The sequence below is a fragment of the Anabrus simplex genome, chromosome 1 (genome assembly GCF_040414725.1).
Source record: "Anabrus simplex isolate iqAnaSimp1 chromosome 1, ASM4041472v1, whole genome shotgun sequence".
Classification (NCBI taxonomy): domain Eukaryota; kingdom Metazoa; phylum Arthropoda; class Insecta; order Orthoptera; family Tettigoniidae; genus Anabrus; species Anabrus simplex.
In genome coordinates this window covers 1,207,717,799-1,207,734,960 of record NC_090265.1, presented here as the reverse complement: position 1 = coordinate 1,207,734,960, position 17,162 = coordinate 1,207,717,799, and the positions used below count along the sequence as shown (strand labels likewise).

Sequence of the window (17,162 nt, the reverse complement as noted above, 5' to 3'; positions counted from 1 at the left end):
ATGTTTTTTTTTGCTTTACGTCGCACCGACATAGATAGGTCTTATGGCGACAATGGGACAGGAAAGGCCTAGGAATGTGAAGGAAGCGGCCGTGGCCTTAATTAAGGTACAGCCCCAGCATTTTTCTGGTGTGAAAATGGAAAACCACAGAAAATCATCTTCAGGGCTGCCGACAGTGGGATTCGAACCCACTATCTCCCAGATGCGAGCTCACAGCTGCACACCCCTAACCACACGGCCAACTCGCCTGGTAACGTGAATTTTGCATAAGAGAACATTTTGAAGCTTAACTTATGCTACTTATGTCCAGACTGTTGTCCTTACATATACTAAATTTCGCTAGTCCCCTGGCATTATCAGCCACAGAAGGCTTTTGGCATGCCAAGCGATCTATATAAAAATACCTCGCTTATTGCGTCACGAATTTTCACTATTACCACTTCCTACGATCACATTTTTCCTAGCCCTGGAAATGTTATATGTCATTCCTTGTGAAAGGAACGTGATTTCCAACTTGGGTAAGAAAGGGCCCTCACCACAGTTGCGTGCTAACAAAAAATGACCTTGAATTCCTGAACTTTACAGGATAAGCTGCAACCTCAGATATGTTCAGTTTTGCTAGCCGGTTAGCAGCAAGATTGCTGAAATTATAAATTTATTTTGTGTTGAGTGGTACAGTGAAGAGTAGCGAATATTTGTCACCTGATAACCTACATCTAGATTAGGAATATAATCGTGTGAAGTTGACTAGTGTGGTGCATTGCACTGTTGGAACAACCTAGTTATGGATTCGGCAAAGGTCGAAAAATTCATATTAATGAAGACAAGATTAAAATATGTCAAAAAGCGAGCTAGCACCCGCATCTTTAAGCGTGCAGAGGTAGTGTGAATTTTGAAACTCGCACCTTCAAGTTGGTCGAATCGAAGTTTTGTCGATTCAAAATGGCGGCCAAAGTCGCAGTCATACATGGTCAAGGTTGAGTGTAACCTCCAATTCAATGTCTAAGAGTGTGACCAGAAAATAATGTTTAATAACCCATTGGTCCGAAATAAAAGTCTTCTATCACCATTTGTTTTAGAAAGAGTGTGATCGGCAATAATACTTCGATATTTTTATGAGCCACCGTAGAAATGTTTTAGTATTTGTTGTCTGGTGGTTATTTTTTTACACCTTTCATTGCACTGGTGTTATTTTATAATTCTCAATGGAAAACGTTTCCATATTTATTCTCTCATGTTTATCACATCCTTCAATATTCTCTGCTCATCTTTACAAATGTTAGATATAGTTTTCACTGTAGCTGCGGATACACGACGTAAAATGCCATCATATCAGAAAAAATCGTATCCAGTGTTTCCATATCCCTGTTGGATAATTTTTATTAGTGTATTCAGTAGTACGTTTTCTCGCTTTAACATGTTCCTTTTCCTTGTACCTTGCAGAAACGTCTTAATGAGGTTTAAATGTACCACCATCCAACACACAAAGACATGTGGCCAGTAGAGCAAATATAAATTCTCAACAGGGTTGTGAATGTACTGAAGAGGGAAATATTGTAATTCATGGGAAAATGTACAGTATTTAATAAGATAGGAACTGCAACATGAGCAACATGAGGTATTAACCAAAAAATGTACTAAGGAAGATATTTAAGCTAGTTTTTATCCCCTCATAAATATTGTTCTTGTCCAATACTAGTAATTTCAGACATTTGAATGTTAATTAAAAGATTTTTAAAATATCTGATCAATTGTTTCTATTCATGACAATTCTTAAATTTCATAAAATCAAAAATCTAACATATTTAATTTGTAAACTTACCTCCATTTTTGGTGGTCTCATGCTTTCTGCAATGGGCAGGTATTCCATTAAATGGCTTAGCATATGAGGGGTAAGATTAAAGCTTGGCGGAGTTTGGTCCCCACTGCTGGAACCCAGACACAGCCGATATAATGCTGTACACACTTCTCGACGTACTGCTGGCTCAGGGTCCTCAAGAACCAACCTCTGCATCCAAGTAGAAAAATGTGGAGCAGCAAATAAGGCTTGACGAACTTTCTCACTTGAATGCACCCATGACACAAGAAGAGCCATGGCATAATGTACAACCTGTAACAGGCCATATGAGGAATAATATAAAATAAGAAGCAACTATCCCTCAATAAAAGACACTTCCTTTGCTAAGGAATGATAAAGATTAAATTCTCAACTATCGACCATTAAAGTAAAAACTTATCTGTAAATGATATACTACATGGATTAGCATGCTTACATATCATTAAAATGTGTATTACCGTATTTACGCGAATAATCCCCGCATATATATTTTTTTATTTTTAATTTGAGGCACGAAATTGGGGTGCAGGGTTTATTTGCGACAATGTTGGCTCTTTTTTTTTTTTTTTTTTTTAATGAGTCTTCCTAAAGTTAGGGTGCGGGGACTATTATGTGGCAGGGATTATTCGCGTAAATACGGTATGTAACATTCAAAATTTGCTTTAAACATGTACAATAAGCTAAACAAATCACCTATTGTTGTATTAGATACTACTTGTAAAAACAAACTTTAAAAAATATATATGTATATACATTCAATATATACATTACAGAAAGTTGTCCAACCTCCAACCTTCAAGTCTCTATGAATAAGGTAAATGTCACCATAATATTCTATTCTACTCTTCTCTGTTTCTATGCTTCTTGCCATGAAATCATCTAATACAGAACCTAATCTCTAGGTCCTCCTCTAGTTCTCTTATCCACCATGTTAAATCTCTTAGTTTCCTATGTAAGCCTATGTAAACCTCCCTAAATTAAACCCCACATCACCGACAATGGTTCCAAGTATATATTCAGCTAAGATATCATTAAAATATTTATTATGTAACATTCAAAATCTGGAAATGATATCTTATTGCATGCATTAACATGTGTACATATCATTAATATATATTACATAACATTTAACTCAAAATGAAAATTTGTTTTAAACATGTGCACCGAGCTCGATAGCTGCAGTCGCTTAAGTGTGGCCAGTATCCAGTATTCGGGAGATAGTAGGTTTGAACCCCACTGTCGGCAGCCCTGAAAATGGTTATCCATGGTTTCCTATTTTCACACCAGGCAAATGCTGGGGCTGTACCTTAATTAAGGCCACGGCCGCTTCCTTCCCAGTCCTAGCCCTTCCCTGTCCCATCGTCGCCATAAGACCTGTCTGTGTCGGTGCGACGTAAAGCAACTAGCAAAAAAAATTAAAAAAAATAAACATGTGCAATAAGTTAAACAAATCCCCATCACCTAACCTTTTCTTTATGAATACCCTACCATCACATTCTGATTTGTTCACACCAACAATCATTCCCTAGAAAATACAGTTACAATATATTGTATTGAGTACATATATTAAATGCCAAAGAGATGTTGAGTACAGAGCAAAAATGGCCAACCAGACACTGGTGGGAAACAAAACAAAACAACCACCACCTTTGGATGCCTCTCAAAATAAATTAAGTGAAATCTTGTTGGTGCATTCCTCATTAAGATATTTTCTCACCAAGGAAATTGTAATGTGACGTCACTGTGTCCTTGTTGTTCCAATAATTTCATGTAAAATTCAAGTAGGGTGATATTAAGAATAATATAAAATGATATAAAACCTTGTTGTCAAGCCGATACCCTCCGTTAATATGTGTTTATGCAAGCAGGTTGGTATGATCTTTATATGGTCAATGTTATAATATAAATGGTACGCAAGGCTGTCATGTGACTGTCAACTGTTCGACAAACAACTTCAGTTGCTTTTATATCCCTAACTGTTTTGAGCTTTTCCCCCAATTTGATCACTTGCACAGATGAAATATTATAATAACAAGCTCAACTCATTTGGCGATACTGTTCAAACCTAGCCTCCAAATCATATAAAATTTACATAGCAAAGCGTATTTGTCAGTAAATATTCAACTATTTCCAGTACAGTACTAACAGCATGAGTTAAAGCTAACCGAGTATCTGATGTGAGTTAACCATTTATTTTCCTCAATTTTTCACCTTCTCCTGGAACTACAACATAATTCTTATTTCTCTGGCCATAACAAAAAGTTTCTCAAAAATAAATAATTATCATGATCCACAGATATCAATGGGTAGCAGTAACTGTCATGAAATCTGTTCCCTTCAAATGCCTGATTTACATTCATATTATTTTCCACCATTTAATTATAAACTGCTGCAAACTTTAATTGAAGACATTGCTAAACTGAAGAAAACAACTAGTGAAATAGAAAAACAGTTATGTAAATCAACTGATGTGTGTCACGAAAGGTTGGACGAGCACAAACGAATTCTAGATAATCAACAGACAATAATTAATCGACAGCAAAATATTATTGATAACTTATTATCCAAAAACGATTGGCTTGCAAAAGCATTCAGTGAACTTAAAATCAGGTGCGATGACAATGAGCAATATTCTGGAATTAACACACTCGAGATATACGGTGTTCCAGAAGTAATGAATGAAAATTCTCATCAGATGGTCATCAGTATCGTCAAGGTGCTAGATGTAGAAATAAGAGACGATATGATTGAGGCGTGTCATAGGCTGGAAAAAATTAATAATCGTCCAACTCGTGGCATTATAGTAAAATTTGTTAGAAGATGTTATAAGGAACAAAAATCAAAAGGAATTTGTCCACAACTCACCTTGGTCTCATCTTGGTCTTTTCGTCCCTAGTCCTATATTCATTATCAGTCATTAGTTCCTAAGAGGTGAATTCTGTTTGCTAAAGTTAAAAATTGCAACATGGTAGGGAATACAAGTATCTGTAGGTGGGTGAAGAGGAGTGGCAAAATTTTGATGAGGAAAACTGATCGCAGTCACGTGCATGCCATTCGTTGTGAGGGAGATTTGGATAATTTGTCATTTTTTAATCGTAATGTTGTTACTCTTTCAACTTTAATTTTTCATCAGGCATGATAACAAGTTTTTAGTTTATTATCAAAATGTAAGAGGACTTAGAACTAGGGTTGACATATTTATTCAAAATCTCCTGTGCTCTTCATACGACATGGTTGTACTGACTCGGACGTCTCTATCATATTATGATAGTGAATTATTTGACAGTAGATATTTAGTGTTCAGAAATGACAGAGATCCTTTAGTAACCGGTAAGGTGCGGGGCGGAGGGGTCTTGATTGACGCCAAAACGAGTTTTAAGACAAAACTATTATCCAATTACTTTAAACAGCATTGTGAATCATTAACTACTTGTATCTCAAATAATAACAGTAAGTTATTTATAAATGTTGTATACATTACTCCAGCAACATCTTGAATGGTGTATCAGGACTATTTTGGTTATTTAGAAAACACTGACAATCTTATGATTTTGGACTGTATTACCCTGGGTAATCTCAATCTTCCTGAAATAAATAGTACTGGTTATTCTTTTACAGAAGGAACTGTGACTAGTAAAAGACTGGGTCAATTGATATCATATTCACCAAATTCTCTATCAAGTTATTAATGAATTCTGGAATATAAAAAGTTAGAAAAAAATTGTAAGTGATATCCAGCAAAGAAAGGCAGATAAGAATAACATGATGGCAAGCATAATTGGCAGTCATACAAATTTTAGTGAAAACTGGAAGGGTATGTATAGGTATTTTAAGGCAGAAACAGGTTCCAAGAAGGACATTCCAGGAATCATTAATGAACAGGGGGAGTGTGTATGTGAGGATCTTCAAAAGGCAGAAGTATTCAGTCAGCAGTATGTAAAGATTGTTGGTTACAAGGATAATGTCGAGATAGAGGAGGGGACTAAGGCCAAAGAAGTAATAAAATTTACATATGATAACAATGACATTTATAATAAGATACAAAAGTTGAAAACTAGAAAAGCGGCTGGAATTGATCAGATTTCTGGCGATATACTAAAGACAATGGGTTGGGATATAGTACCATATCTGAAGAACTTATTTGATTATTGTTTGGTCGGAGGAGCTATACCAGATGAATGGAGCGTTGCTACTGTAGCCCCTGTGTATAAAGGAAAGGGTGAAAAACATAAAAGCTGAAAATTACAGGCCAGTAAGTTTGACATGCATTGTATGTAACTTTTGGGAAGGCATTCTTTCTGATTATATTAGACATGTTTGTGAAATTAATAACTGGTTCGATAGAAGGCAATTCGGTTTTAGGAAAGGTTATTCCACTGAAGCTCAACTTGTAGGATTCCAGCAAGATATAGCAGATATCTTGGATTCTGGAGGTCAAATGGACTGTATCGCGATTGACCTGTCTAAAGCATTTGATAGGGTGGATCATGGGAGACTACTGGCAAAAATGAGTGCAACTGGACTAGACAAAAGAATGACTGAATGGATTGCTATATTTCTAGAAAACAGATCTCAGAGAATTAGAGTAGGTGAAGCTTTATCTGACCCTGTAATAATTAAGAGGGGAATTCTTCAAGGCAGTATTATCGGACCTTCATGTTTTCTTATATATATAAATGATATATGTAAAGGAGTGGAATCGGAGGTAAGGCTTTTTGCGGATGATGTTATTCTCTATAGAGATAAATAAGTTACAAGATTGTGAGCAACTGCAACGTGACCTCGAAAATGTTGTGAGATGGACAGCAGGCAATGGTATGTTGATAAACGGGATTAAAAGTCAGGTTGTGAGTTTCACAAATAGGAAAAGTCCTCTCAGTTTTAATTACTGCGTTGATGGGGTGAAAGTTCCTTTCGGGGATCATTGTAGGTATCTAGGAGTTAATATACGGAAAGATCTTCATTGGGGTAATCACATAAATGGGATTGTAAATAAAGGGTACAGATCTCTGCACATGGTTATGAGGGTGTTTAGGGGTTGTAGTAAGGATGTAAAGGAGAGGGCATATAAGTCTCTGGTAAGACCCCAACTAGAGTATGGTTCCAGTGTATGGGACCCTCACCAGGATTACCTGATTCAAGGACTGGAAAAAATCCAAAGAAAAGCAGCTCGATTTGTTCTGGGTGATTTCCGACAAAAGAGTAACGTTACAAAAATGTTGCAAAGTTTGGGTTGGGAAGAATTGAGAGAAAGAAGAAGAGCTGCTCGACTAAGTGGTATGTTCCGAGCTGTCAGCGGAGAGATGGCATGGAATGACATTAGTAGACTAATAAGTTTGAGTGGCGTTTATAAAAGTAGGAAAGATCACAATATGAAAATAAAGTTGGAATTCAAGAGGACAAACTGGGGCAAATATTCATTTATAGGAAGGGGAGTTAGGGATTGGAATAACTTACCAAGGGACGCGTTCAATAAACTTACAATTTCTTTGAAATCATTTAGGAAAAGGCTAGGAAAGCAATAGATAGGGAATCTGCCACCTGGGCAACTGCCCTAAATGCAGATCAGTATTCACTGATTGATTGATTGAGAAATTCTGCAATAATTACTAGGAGATCTATTGCCTTCTTTGTGTAGTGGGTGCATAATGGCAACTTTCCATTCTTCAGGCATTCCATATGTCAATGAGATGCTTATGTAAATTCCGAATAGTCTATACATTCGCATTCTTCTAAAGTTCCGCTACTAGTTGATTCTCCCCCCGCCACTTTAAACTTTTTAGTTGAATCATAGCTGCACACACTTCATTGTAAACCAGTGGTATGATCTTTATTTCTCGGATACAGATCAAATTCAAAATAATCTTCAGGTTCATCACTACTAAGTAGTGTTTTGAAGTATTCAGCCAAAATTATTGCATTATGGGCCACCTTTCCGTTCGTATCCTCCATCAGAAGAGCAGGGGGAGTATAATTTGTTTGGTACTGTTTAAATGTCCTAGTTTCTTGTTTTATGGCAATTGAAAGCTTCACCAATAGAGTTGAATGTTTCCTTCTGATGGTTCCTTTTAACCATCCTGATATCTTTGGATGTTAATCATCTAGCATTGATTACTTCTTCCCTACAACTTTCAGTTTTTTGCTGCTGGTCATTTAACCAAGCTTTTTGCTAGTGTAGTATTGCTATAGCACACTCTTCATTCCACCAAGCCTTTTTTTTTTTTTTTTTTTTTTTTTTCAGTGGTCCCCAAGTTGTCACTTAAAAGCTTTATGGATTTCTCAAAGTATACTGGTTTATTAATGACTGAAGTAGGATCATATATTCTTTTCCTAATGAATCTGTGCAGTTTAATTTTCCTTTTAGGAGTTAATTTGATTTTAATCCTCAAGATGTAATGATCTGAATCAACATCGATACCGCGAAGAACCTTTACATTATAAATTATTTTATGAAATTTATGATCCATGGCCACATTATCTTTCTGAGACTCACCTAACTTAACATTATGACATTTCCAAGTCATTAATTTATGCGGTTTTCTTTTAAACTTTGTCATTTCCTATATTAGACCGTGGTAATATAAAATTCAATTAACCGTTCACCATTCTTGTTTGTCAATTTATGTGCTAGCCATCGGCCCACCACTATACAAACTCTCCTCTTATGTCCAATCTTTGCATTGAAATCTCCAAGTGAAATTTTAATATTAGTATCAGGTATTCAGGTATATTCGTAACCAATTGGTCAAGTTCATCCCAAAATTGATCCGTTCCCTCCTTGTCAGTTCTGTTTTTTCATTTCTTGATGCATGAACATTTATCAACGTGTATATCTTGTTTTCCACTCTAATCGTTAACAATTCTACTCGTGGGGAATTTGAGGGAAAATCAATAATGGAATCTAGAATTCTATTGTGTACCAAGAAACCAACTCCAAATTGAAGAACATTCCTCATAACTCTCTCACCTGGAGGTCCTTTATAGAGACAATACCCACCTCATTCAACTGGGTTCTGATCAGAATTACATATTATAATTCTAGGATGCTGGATCTTATTTGTTGTTTAAAGGGGCCTAACTGCTAGGTCATTGGCCCAAATGCTGGATCTTGTACTGACCAATTTCACAGTTGACGTGAAACATGAGGAATGTGCTCTTGTGTCCGAAGATTTACATCACCCCCCACTCTGTTTATCATTACCTCCAGTAAAGAGGTGTTCATTACCAAAAAATATAAATCGAGAATACTACGATTTCAAGAAAGCTGATTTTCTACAACTGTATTATGAGATAAAAAATATTGATTGAAAACACATTGCATACGTACCAGAACGTGGATCGGCTGTGGATTTCTTTTATTCATCAATATATAGATGCTATCAAAGGGCAGAGAAGGGTACACCTATTAAATACCATTAGATTGTATAGTGTCCTATATAACTGGGACTAGTTTCAACCCCATATACACTGGGTCATCTTCAGCCACGATCCAATTGGAAAAACATATGCTCACATATAATCAATAATAAAGTAAGCAATCTGGTATGCCTCAATTTACAATACAGATTTCAAACAATGATGAAGTCTGAACAACATATCCAAAACTGAAATCAAATGACACATCAAAACTGCTGTGGTTGGCGACGAACTACGTTGTCGCTCCTACAGCAACCAAACGTTCCTGAGTTGATCAGGGAGTTGGCATTCCCCATCTGCATAGACAAGCCACGAGCGGAGCACTCCTCTTCCACAAACCATCTTGTCAACCCTACACTGCAATCGAGACTGAAAGCATTCGAGGTCTAGTCTTTTTTAACCTTTTAAAAATAGTTTCATTCCTGACTATAGAGTCCAAAAATCAGATCAAAAATTAGATGTATGGCTTTTCAGGCATTTTGCTCTATTAACCAGCATTTCGTCTTAGGTCTGACACTAGACTCTTCAGAGTGGGATGTGTCAGACCCTACCGACTGATGCTGGGGTACACCCACACACCAGTGGGTAGGGTCTGACACATCCCACTCTGAAGAGTCTAGTGTCAGACCTAAGACAAAATGCTGGTTAATAGAGCAAAATGCCTGAAAAGCCATACATCTAATTTTTGATCTGATTTTTGATATGCTCTATTGGTGGAAAAATATCTAATTCCCTCCATGGGAACTTAGAATTTCCATATAGAGTCCAAACTGTGTGAAGCTATTCCCAAATGGTTTCTGGAGATTGTCTCTGATATAACCAGCTGGTGTATGTGTAGCAGAAGCCACTCCTTCTGAATAAAGCCGTGTTGTAGAAAGCGTGCCAAACCACCAGCTGATAACTAGGGTATGTTACGAGTTGTATTTCCAAATGTAATACATAGCGACTGGATGCATTCTTTATACAACTGCGGCTGTTCAAAGCCAAACCCTTATTTTTAAGTATATTTCATGCTTGTTCTCTACATATATCACATCAGGATTTACCTAAACAGCTGGAAATGAGATAAGAGAGGCTGCATTGTTTAGGTTAGGTACGCTATCGCCCAGATAGTGCCAAACGTTTCATGGCAGAAAAATTAAAAATAAATAACAGGAAAGTTTGCTGCATTTATGTATACCTACAGGTGTGGTGGTAATGCATTTTATCATAATGTTTAATTTTGTACGTTCGTTGTCTCCCATTTTTTAACGCGTACCCTAGTATGCTTTGTTTGGCATCTACGAAAATTGTTGAAAGTAAGTAGGGACATAAGAATCAATATTATTACTATTATTATTTGTTAGGTACACTAACGAGTAAAACAATAGTGATTGGATAGTTTTTATCACGTTTTATACCTACTTCTCTCCCAAAAAACCCTATATTGGCCCGAGTTACAAGATATTAAATGATCACTTTGTTAATGATCTTGCCTGCCTATATTAACAGGCTTAGCAATAACCGTGAATATTTCTTAACTAAAGTAAACTCGTTTCCTCATCCTGAGGTGGTACAGCTCCTTTTTAGACAGGCCCCCAGCGGAAAGGATTTGCATGTACCATTTTTACAGCAAATCAACCTTCCTGCCATTCGTAAATCTCTGGCAATACGGTACCGGGAACCAAATTCAGTCTCCCGAGAACAGCAGTTAATTGTGCTAACCATTACGCTGGCGGACATTCTTAACTACAAATCACAGACATATATACACGCTGATGCGTATTTGCAATGCACGGGTCGGACACAAAATTTTTCACCTATTTGTGCGACATCATCAGAGCTGCAGTAGGCCTTCGCTACAGAGGTGGACATTTTTTAACTACGAAACACAGATGTGCCGCATGACTTGGATGCATATTTTCATTGTGTGGGTCGAACGGATGAAACTATTAACAAATTTGTGTTTTGTCATCAAAGCTGCTTAAGGCTTGTACCCGCTTCAAAGCGGATTTGTTATTCTTCTCTGACGAATTACGCTGAGTGGTCTTGTATGCAAGATTTGAAATACATTGTTGGATGCGCTTGAGAACGGTTGGCTGTTGAGAGAGGTCTTGCATTATTGTAGTGATAAAGTAGTGAAAACCTATTGAAATAGCTTAATTTTGTGTATATCTGATTCATTTAGTGCTGTTTATATAGTGGTGTTTAGTGCTTGTTGGTAGAAATTGGGAGTCGTGATATTTATTTAAATTTTGTAACAAGTAAATTCAGTTGGTCTTCATTAAATTACGTTTTCTAGGTTAAGTAGGCTAGCTAGGTGTACCTTGTTTCGAATTTAGGTTTAGGAAATACTTTAGGTAATAATATTAACTGTAAAAATATTTGTAAATATCTGTAGGTTCGTTGGTTGTACTTACAAAGGCAGATTATCATAAGGAATAGTAACCTAACTTCTGCAGCAACTTCTCCGGTATTTCGTATAGATATCCGTTCAAGCTATCACGAAGGTAATAATTTACTACATTAAAAAACACGATACGCCTGTAAACTTCCATTTAAAAAGAAGTTAAATAGATTACACGGTAATAGTTAACAGTCGTTGTATTGTTATTGATTATTGTCGCTCCTCATATTCAAATATTGCATTGTTGGCTACATTCGTGAACAAAGGGTGTAGTGTAGTCAAGTAAATATAAATAAAAATCAACTGACCTTGTATTCCATTCATTTGTACTTCTGAGTAGGTAGTTAGTATCCGTAATTTATATTTCGCTCCCTCGATCTTTCAGTATTTATGAGCGGTTAGCTAATAATAATAATAAAGTTCATATATCCCGGTAATTGCAGTTCAAGTCCCTGGAGTAGTAGTAGTAGTTTTCATAGAAATATTTGAGAAACTATTGTAGACAACCTAGTATGTTTCAGTAGGCCTAATTAAGAACACTTTTATTCTCCGTCCCGTGGAGTAGGGAAAATAATAGTAATCCACCAGCTGTAATAATCACATAACCACATTTCAGTAGAATTGTAGTGAAGATAAGGTATAATATATTAGATAGTATCTTGCCAGTTATATTCGTGTTTCTCTTCGTGTACGGCAATCCTTTCGATACTTAAGCATTTAACCAAACGCAGTGTAGTGTAGTGTAGATACATTGTAGTATAGATACAGTACATTTAGATAGTGCCGTATCTTGCCTGCTATATTTGTGTGTTATCTTTCGTGTGTATCTATTAGACCGTAATACTAATAATAATTTGTCTAAGCATTTAGCTTCATTGGTAATCTTTGAGTACAGTAGTTCTTGCAAATTTCATTTCTGTTGTGCTTAGTAGTGACATACGGTACAGTACCGGTGTCGTAATTAGGATACGTCTGAAAGTAGTTTAAACATTACTGTAGTGTACTGTACAGTAGTATACGAGTAATATCCTATTAGAATTTAGTGTGCTTATTTTATTATTGTAAAATATTAGTGTAGTACTGGTGTAGTAGAGGTATCCGTAGAAACTCTTACTAAAATACTGTTGTTGTAATTAGGATAGGCTTAATTGCAGTTTGGAATTGTGTAGTTCTTGTGTATTACTTTCGATATTCAGTAATTAACAGCAGTTTTTTTATCCTGTTAGGGGTTGTAGGATAAAAAAAAATAGAGCACGACTAAGTAGTATTGTAGTATAGTCGTATATTAATTACCTTATTGTCGTGTACTATCCCAGAAAATATATCCCTCCGTTCATTTTTTTTTTGCAAATAAGTTATTTTATTTTTAATTTAATTTTTTTTCCCCGTAAAGAATGGCTAAGGAGCGCGAGTGTACTTACTGTGGATGTGGTGAGGCATTCAGGGGTATGAGGGAGGAGTTGGAAAGTTTGAGGGAGATAATTAGGATTCTCACAGAAGACAGGAAGGAAGATAGGACTCCCTCAAACAATGTACAGGTTACAGTAGGTGTACAAGAGGGAGGGGAAGAAAAGGGAGGAGTTGTAGAAGACAGGTGTTAATGTTCTAAGGGGAAGGAGATTGCAGGCCAAGGGCTCTATTCAGGATCAGAATTCAGGACAGGTGTCTGTGCGAAATCGGTACGAGTCACTCCAGGTAGAACAACAGAGGGAAGATGAGGGACAGGGAACTGTTGCTGAGATGCGTGGAAGTAGGAGGAAGGGAAAAGGTAGGAAAGGGAAATGTAGAGTAGAGGATAGGAAAAGACAGGTGGAACAGGGTCATGGGAAGGAGAAAAGGGAGGAGGAAGTAGCTTCTGCAGCTCTCAGGAAAGATAGGGCTGACCAGGAGGGGAGGGGATCAAATGAGGTGGGTAGGGATGAGGCTCTGGTCATGGGGGATTCCATCGTTAGACACGTGGGGAAAGTGTGTGGAGGAAAGGGAACCAGGGTAGAAAGTTATCCAGGAATAAGGCTGAGGCAGATGTTGAGGAAAGTAGAAAAGAGGGAGGAGGGGAAGGAGAAGGTGGTAGTGTTTCACGTTGGTACCAACAACGTAAGGCAAGCTGATATAAGTACCAACATAGTTGGAGATGTGTGGGATCTGGTAAATGCAGCACGGGTGAAGTTTAAGAAAGCGGAGATTGTTATTAGTGGAATACTGTGTAGGAGGGATACTGACTGGAGGGTGATTGGGGATTTAAATGAGACTATGGAGTGGGTATGTGGGAAACTGGGAGTGAAATTTCTAGATCCTAATGGGTGGGTAGGAGATAGGGATCTGCGCTCGGATGGCCTTCATTTAAACCGCAGTGGTACGTATAAGTTAGGAAATTTGTTTGGAAAGGTAATAGGGAGGTACATTCAGGGAAACGGGATGGCCTAGGGAGCGGTGATAAGGGAACAGGGAACTGGAAATCAAGTAGGGATGACATAAAATTGTTAGTATTGAACTGTAGAAGTATTGTAAAGAAAGGAATAGAATTAAGTAATTTAATAGATATATATTTACCAGATATTGTAATAGGAGTTGAATCATGGCTGAGAAATTATATAATGGATGCAGAAATTTTCTCACCGCACTGGAGTGTGTATCGTAGAGATAGGATAGGAATGGTGGGAGGGGGAGTGTTCATTCTGGTGAAAGAAGAATTTGTAAGCTACGAAAAAGTTAAAGATGAGACACATGAAATTCTAGGTGTAAGGCTCATTTCTAAAGATAATAGGCAACTTGATATATTTGGAGTATACAGATCGGGAAAGGGTAGTACTGACGCGGATTCAGAATTATTTGATAGGATAGTCAGCTATGTGGGAAATGACGTGGAAAGAAATGTGATTGTAGCGGAAGATCTGAATTTGCCAGATGTAAATTGGGAAGGAAATGCGAACGACAGGAAGCATGACCAACAAATGGCAAATAAGTTAATATGGGAAGGACAGCTGATTCAGAAAGTGATGGAACCAACCAGAGGGAAAAATATCCTGGATGTCGTGCTGATAAAACCAGATGAGCTCTATAGGGAAACTGAAGTAATAGATGGTATTAGTGATCATGAAGCAGTTTTTGTGGTAGTTAAAAATAAATGTGATAGAAAGGAAGGTCTTAAAAGTAGGACTGTTAGGCAGTACCATATGGCTGATAAAGCAGGCATGAGGCAGTTTCTAAAAAGTAACTATGATCGGTGGAAAACGGTAAATAAAAATGTAAACAGACTCAGGGATGGGTTTAAAGAAATTGTTGAGAAATGTGAAAACAGGTTTGTACCTTTAAGGGTGGTAAGGAATGGTAAAGACCCACCTTATTATAATAGAGAAATAAAGAAACTAAGAAGGAGGTGCAGACTGGAAAGAAATAGAGGTAGAAATGGCTGTGGAAGTAAGGAGAAATTGAAGGAACTTACTAGAAAATTGAATCAAGCAAAGAAGGCAGCTAAGGATAACATGATGGCAAGCATAATTGGCAGTCATACAAATTTTAGTGAAAAATGGAAGGGTATGTATAGGTATTTTAAGGCAGAAACAGGTTCCAAGAAGGACATTCCAAGAATAATTAATGAACAAGGGGAGTGTGTATGTGAGGATCTTCAAAAGGCAGAAGTATTCAGTCAGCAGTATGTAAAGATTGTTGGTTACAAGGATAATGTCGAGATAGAGGAGGAGACTAAGGCCAAAGAAGTAATAAAATTTACATATGATAACAATGACATTTATAATAAGATACAAAAGTTGAAAACTAGAAAAGCGGCCGGAATTGATCAGATTTCTGGGGATATACTAAAGACAATGGGTTGGGATATAGTACCATATCTGAAGTACTTATTTGATTATTGTTTGGTCGGAGGAGCTATACCAGATGAATGGAGAGTTGCTATAGTAGTCCCTGTGTATAAAGGAAAGGGTGATAGACATAAAGCTGAAAATTACAGGCCAGTAAGTTTGACATGCATTGTATGTAAGCTTTGGGAAGGCATTCTTTCTGATTATATTAGACATGTTTGTGAAATTAATAACTGGTTCGATAGAAGGCAATTCGGTTTTAGGAAAGGTTATTCCACTGAAGCTCAACTTGTAGGATTCCAGCAAGATATAGCAGATATCTTGGATTCTGGAGGTCAAATGGACTGTATCGCGATTGACCTGTCTAAAGCATTTGATAGGGTGGATCATGGGAGACTACTGGCAAAAATGAGTGCAATTGGACTAGACAAAAGAGTGACTGAATGGGTTGCTATATTTCTAGAAAATAGATCTCAGAGAGTTAGAGTAGGTGAAGCTTTGTCTGACCCTGTAATAGTTGAGAGGGGAGTTCCTCAGGGCAGTGTTTTCGGACCTTTATGTTTTCTTATATATATAAATGATATGAGTAAAGGAGTGGAATCGGAGGTAAGGCTTTTTGCGGATGATGTTATTCTCTATAGAGTGATAAATAAGTTACAAGATTGTGAGCAACTGCAACGTGACCTCGAAAATGTTGTGAGATGGACAGCAGGCAATGGTATGTTGATGAATGGGGTTAAAAGTCAGGTTGTGAGTTTCACAAATAGGAAAAGTCCTCTCAGTTTTAATTACTGCGTTGATGGGGTGAAAGTTCTTTTTGGGATCATTGTAAGTATCTAGGTGTTAATATAAGGAAAGATCTTCATTGGGGTAATCACATAAATGGGATTGTAAATAAAGGGTACCGATCTCTGCACATGGTTATGAGGGTGTTTAGGGGTTGTACTAAGGATGTAAAGGAAAGTGCATATAAGTCTCTGGTAAGACCCCAACTAGAATATGGTTCCAGTGTATGGGACCCTCACCAGGATTACCTGATTCAAGAACTGGAAAAAATCAAAAGAAAAGCAGCTCGATTTGTTCTGAGTGATTTCCGACTAAAGAGTAGCGTTACAAAAATGTTGCAAAGTTTGGGTTGGGAAGAATTGAGAGAAAGAAGAAGAGCTGCTCGACTAAGTGGTATGTTCCGAGCTGTCAGCGGAGAGATGGCATGGAATGATATTAGTAGACGAATAAGTTTGAATGGCATTTATAAAAGTAGGAAAGATCACAATATGAAGTTGAGGTTGGAATTCAAGAGGACAAACTGGGGCAAATATTCATTTATAGGAAGGGGAGTTAGGGATTGGAATAACTTACCAAGGGAGATGTTCAATAAATTTACAATTTCTTTAAAATCATTTAGGAAAAGGCTAGGAAAGCAACAGATAGGGATCTGCCACCTGGGCGACTGCCCTAAATGCAGATCAGTATTGATTGTATTTATCTTTTTTCATTTTCTTTGTCTCTAAAAGCCAAGGGGAGGGTCTAATACATGAGGGGGTCTAATACGCGAGTAAATACGGTATTTCCTTCTTGTGATGTTTAGCCAAATTGTTGATGGTTCGTTCCAGGATTTTCTTTTTTCCCGTCGTCCCTCCAAAAACGGAGAATCGAGGTTCCACTGTATTCACTGGAGGGTTGAACAGCTAAACTTTCAAGCTTG

General features: G+C 37.2%; 1 protein-coding gene across 1 annotated transcript in view; it reads right to left on the bottom strand.

Annotated features, from left to right (window-relative positions):
* The window catches only part of puf (ubiquitinyl hydrolase 1 puf), an 870,156-nt gene that overhangs the window by 449,757 nt on the left and 403,237 nt on the right, over nt 1-17,162 (bottom strand). The window contains exon 23 of the mRNA XM_068225443.1: nt 1,823-2,110. Coding sequence (XP_068081544.1) covers nt 1,823-2,110 — 288 coding nt within the window. The remainder of the gene's footprint in view (nt 1-1,822; nt 2,111-17,162) is intronic.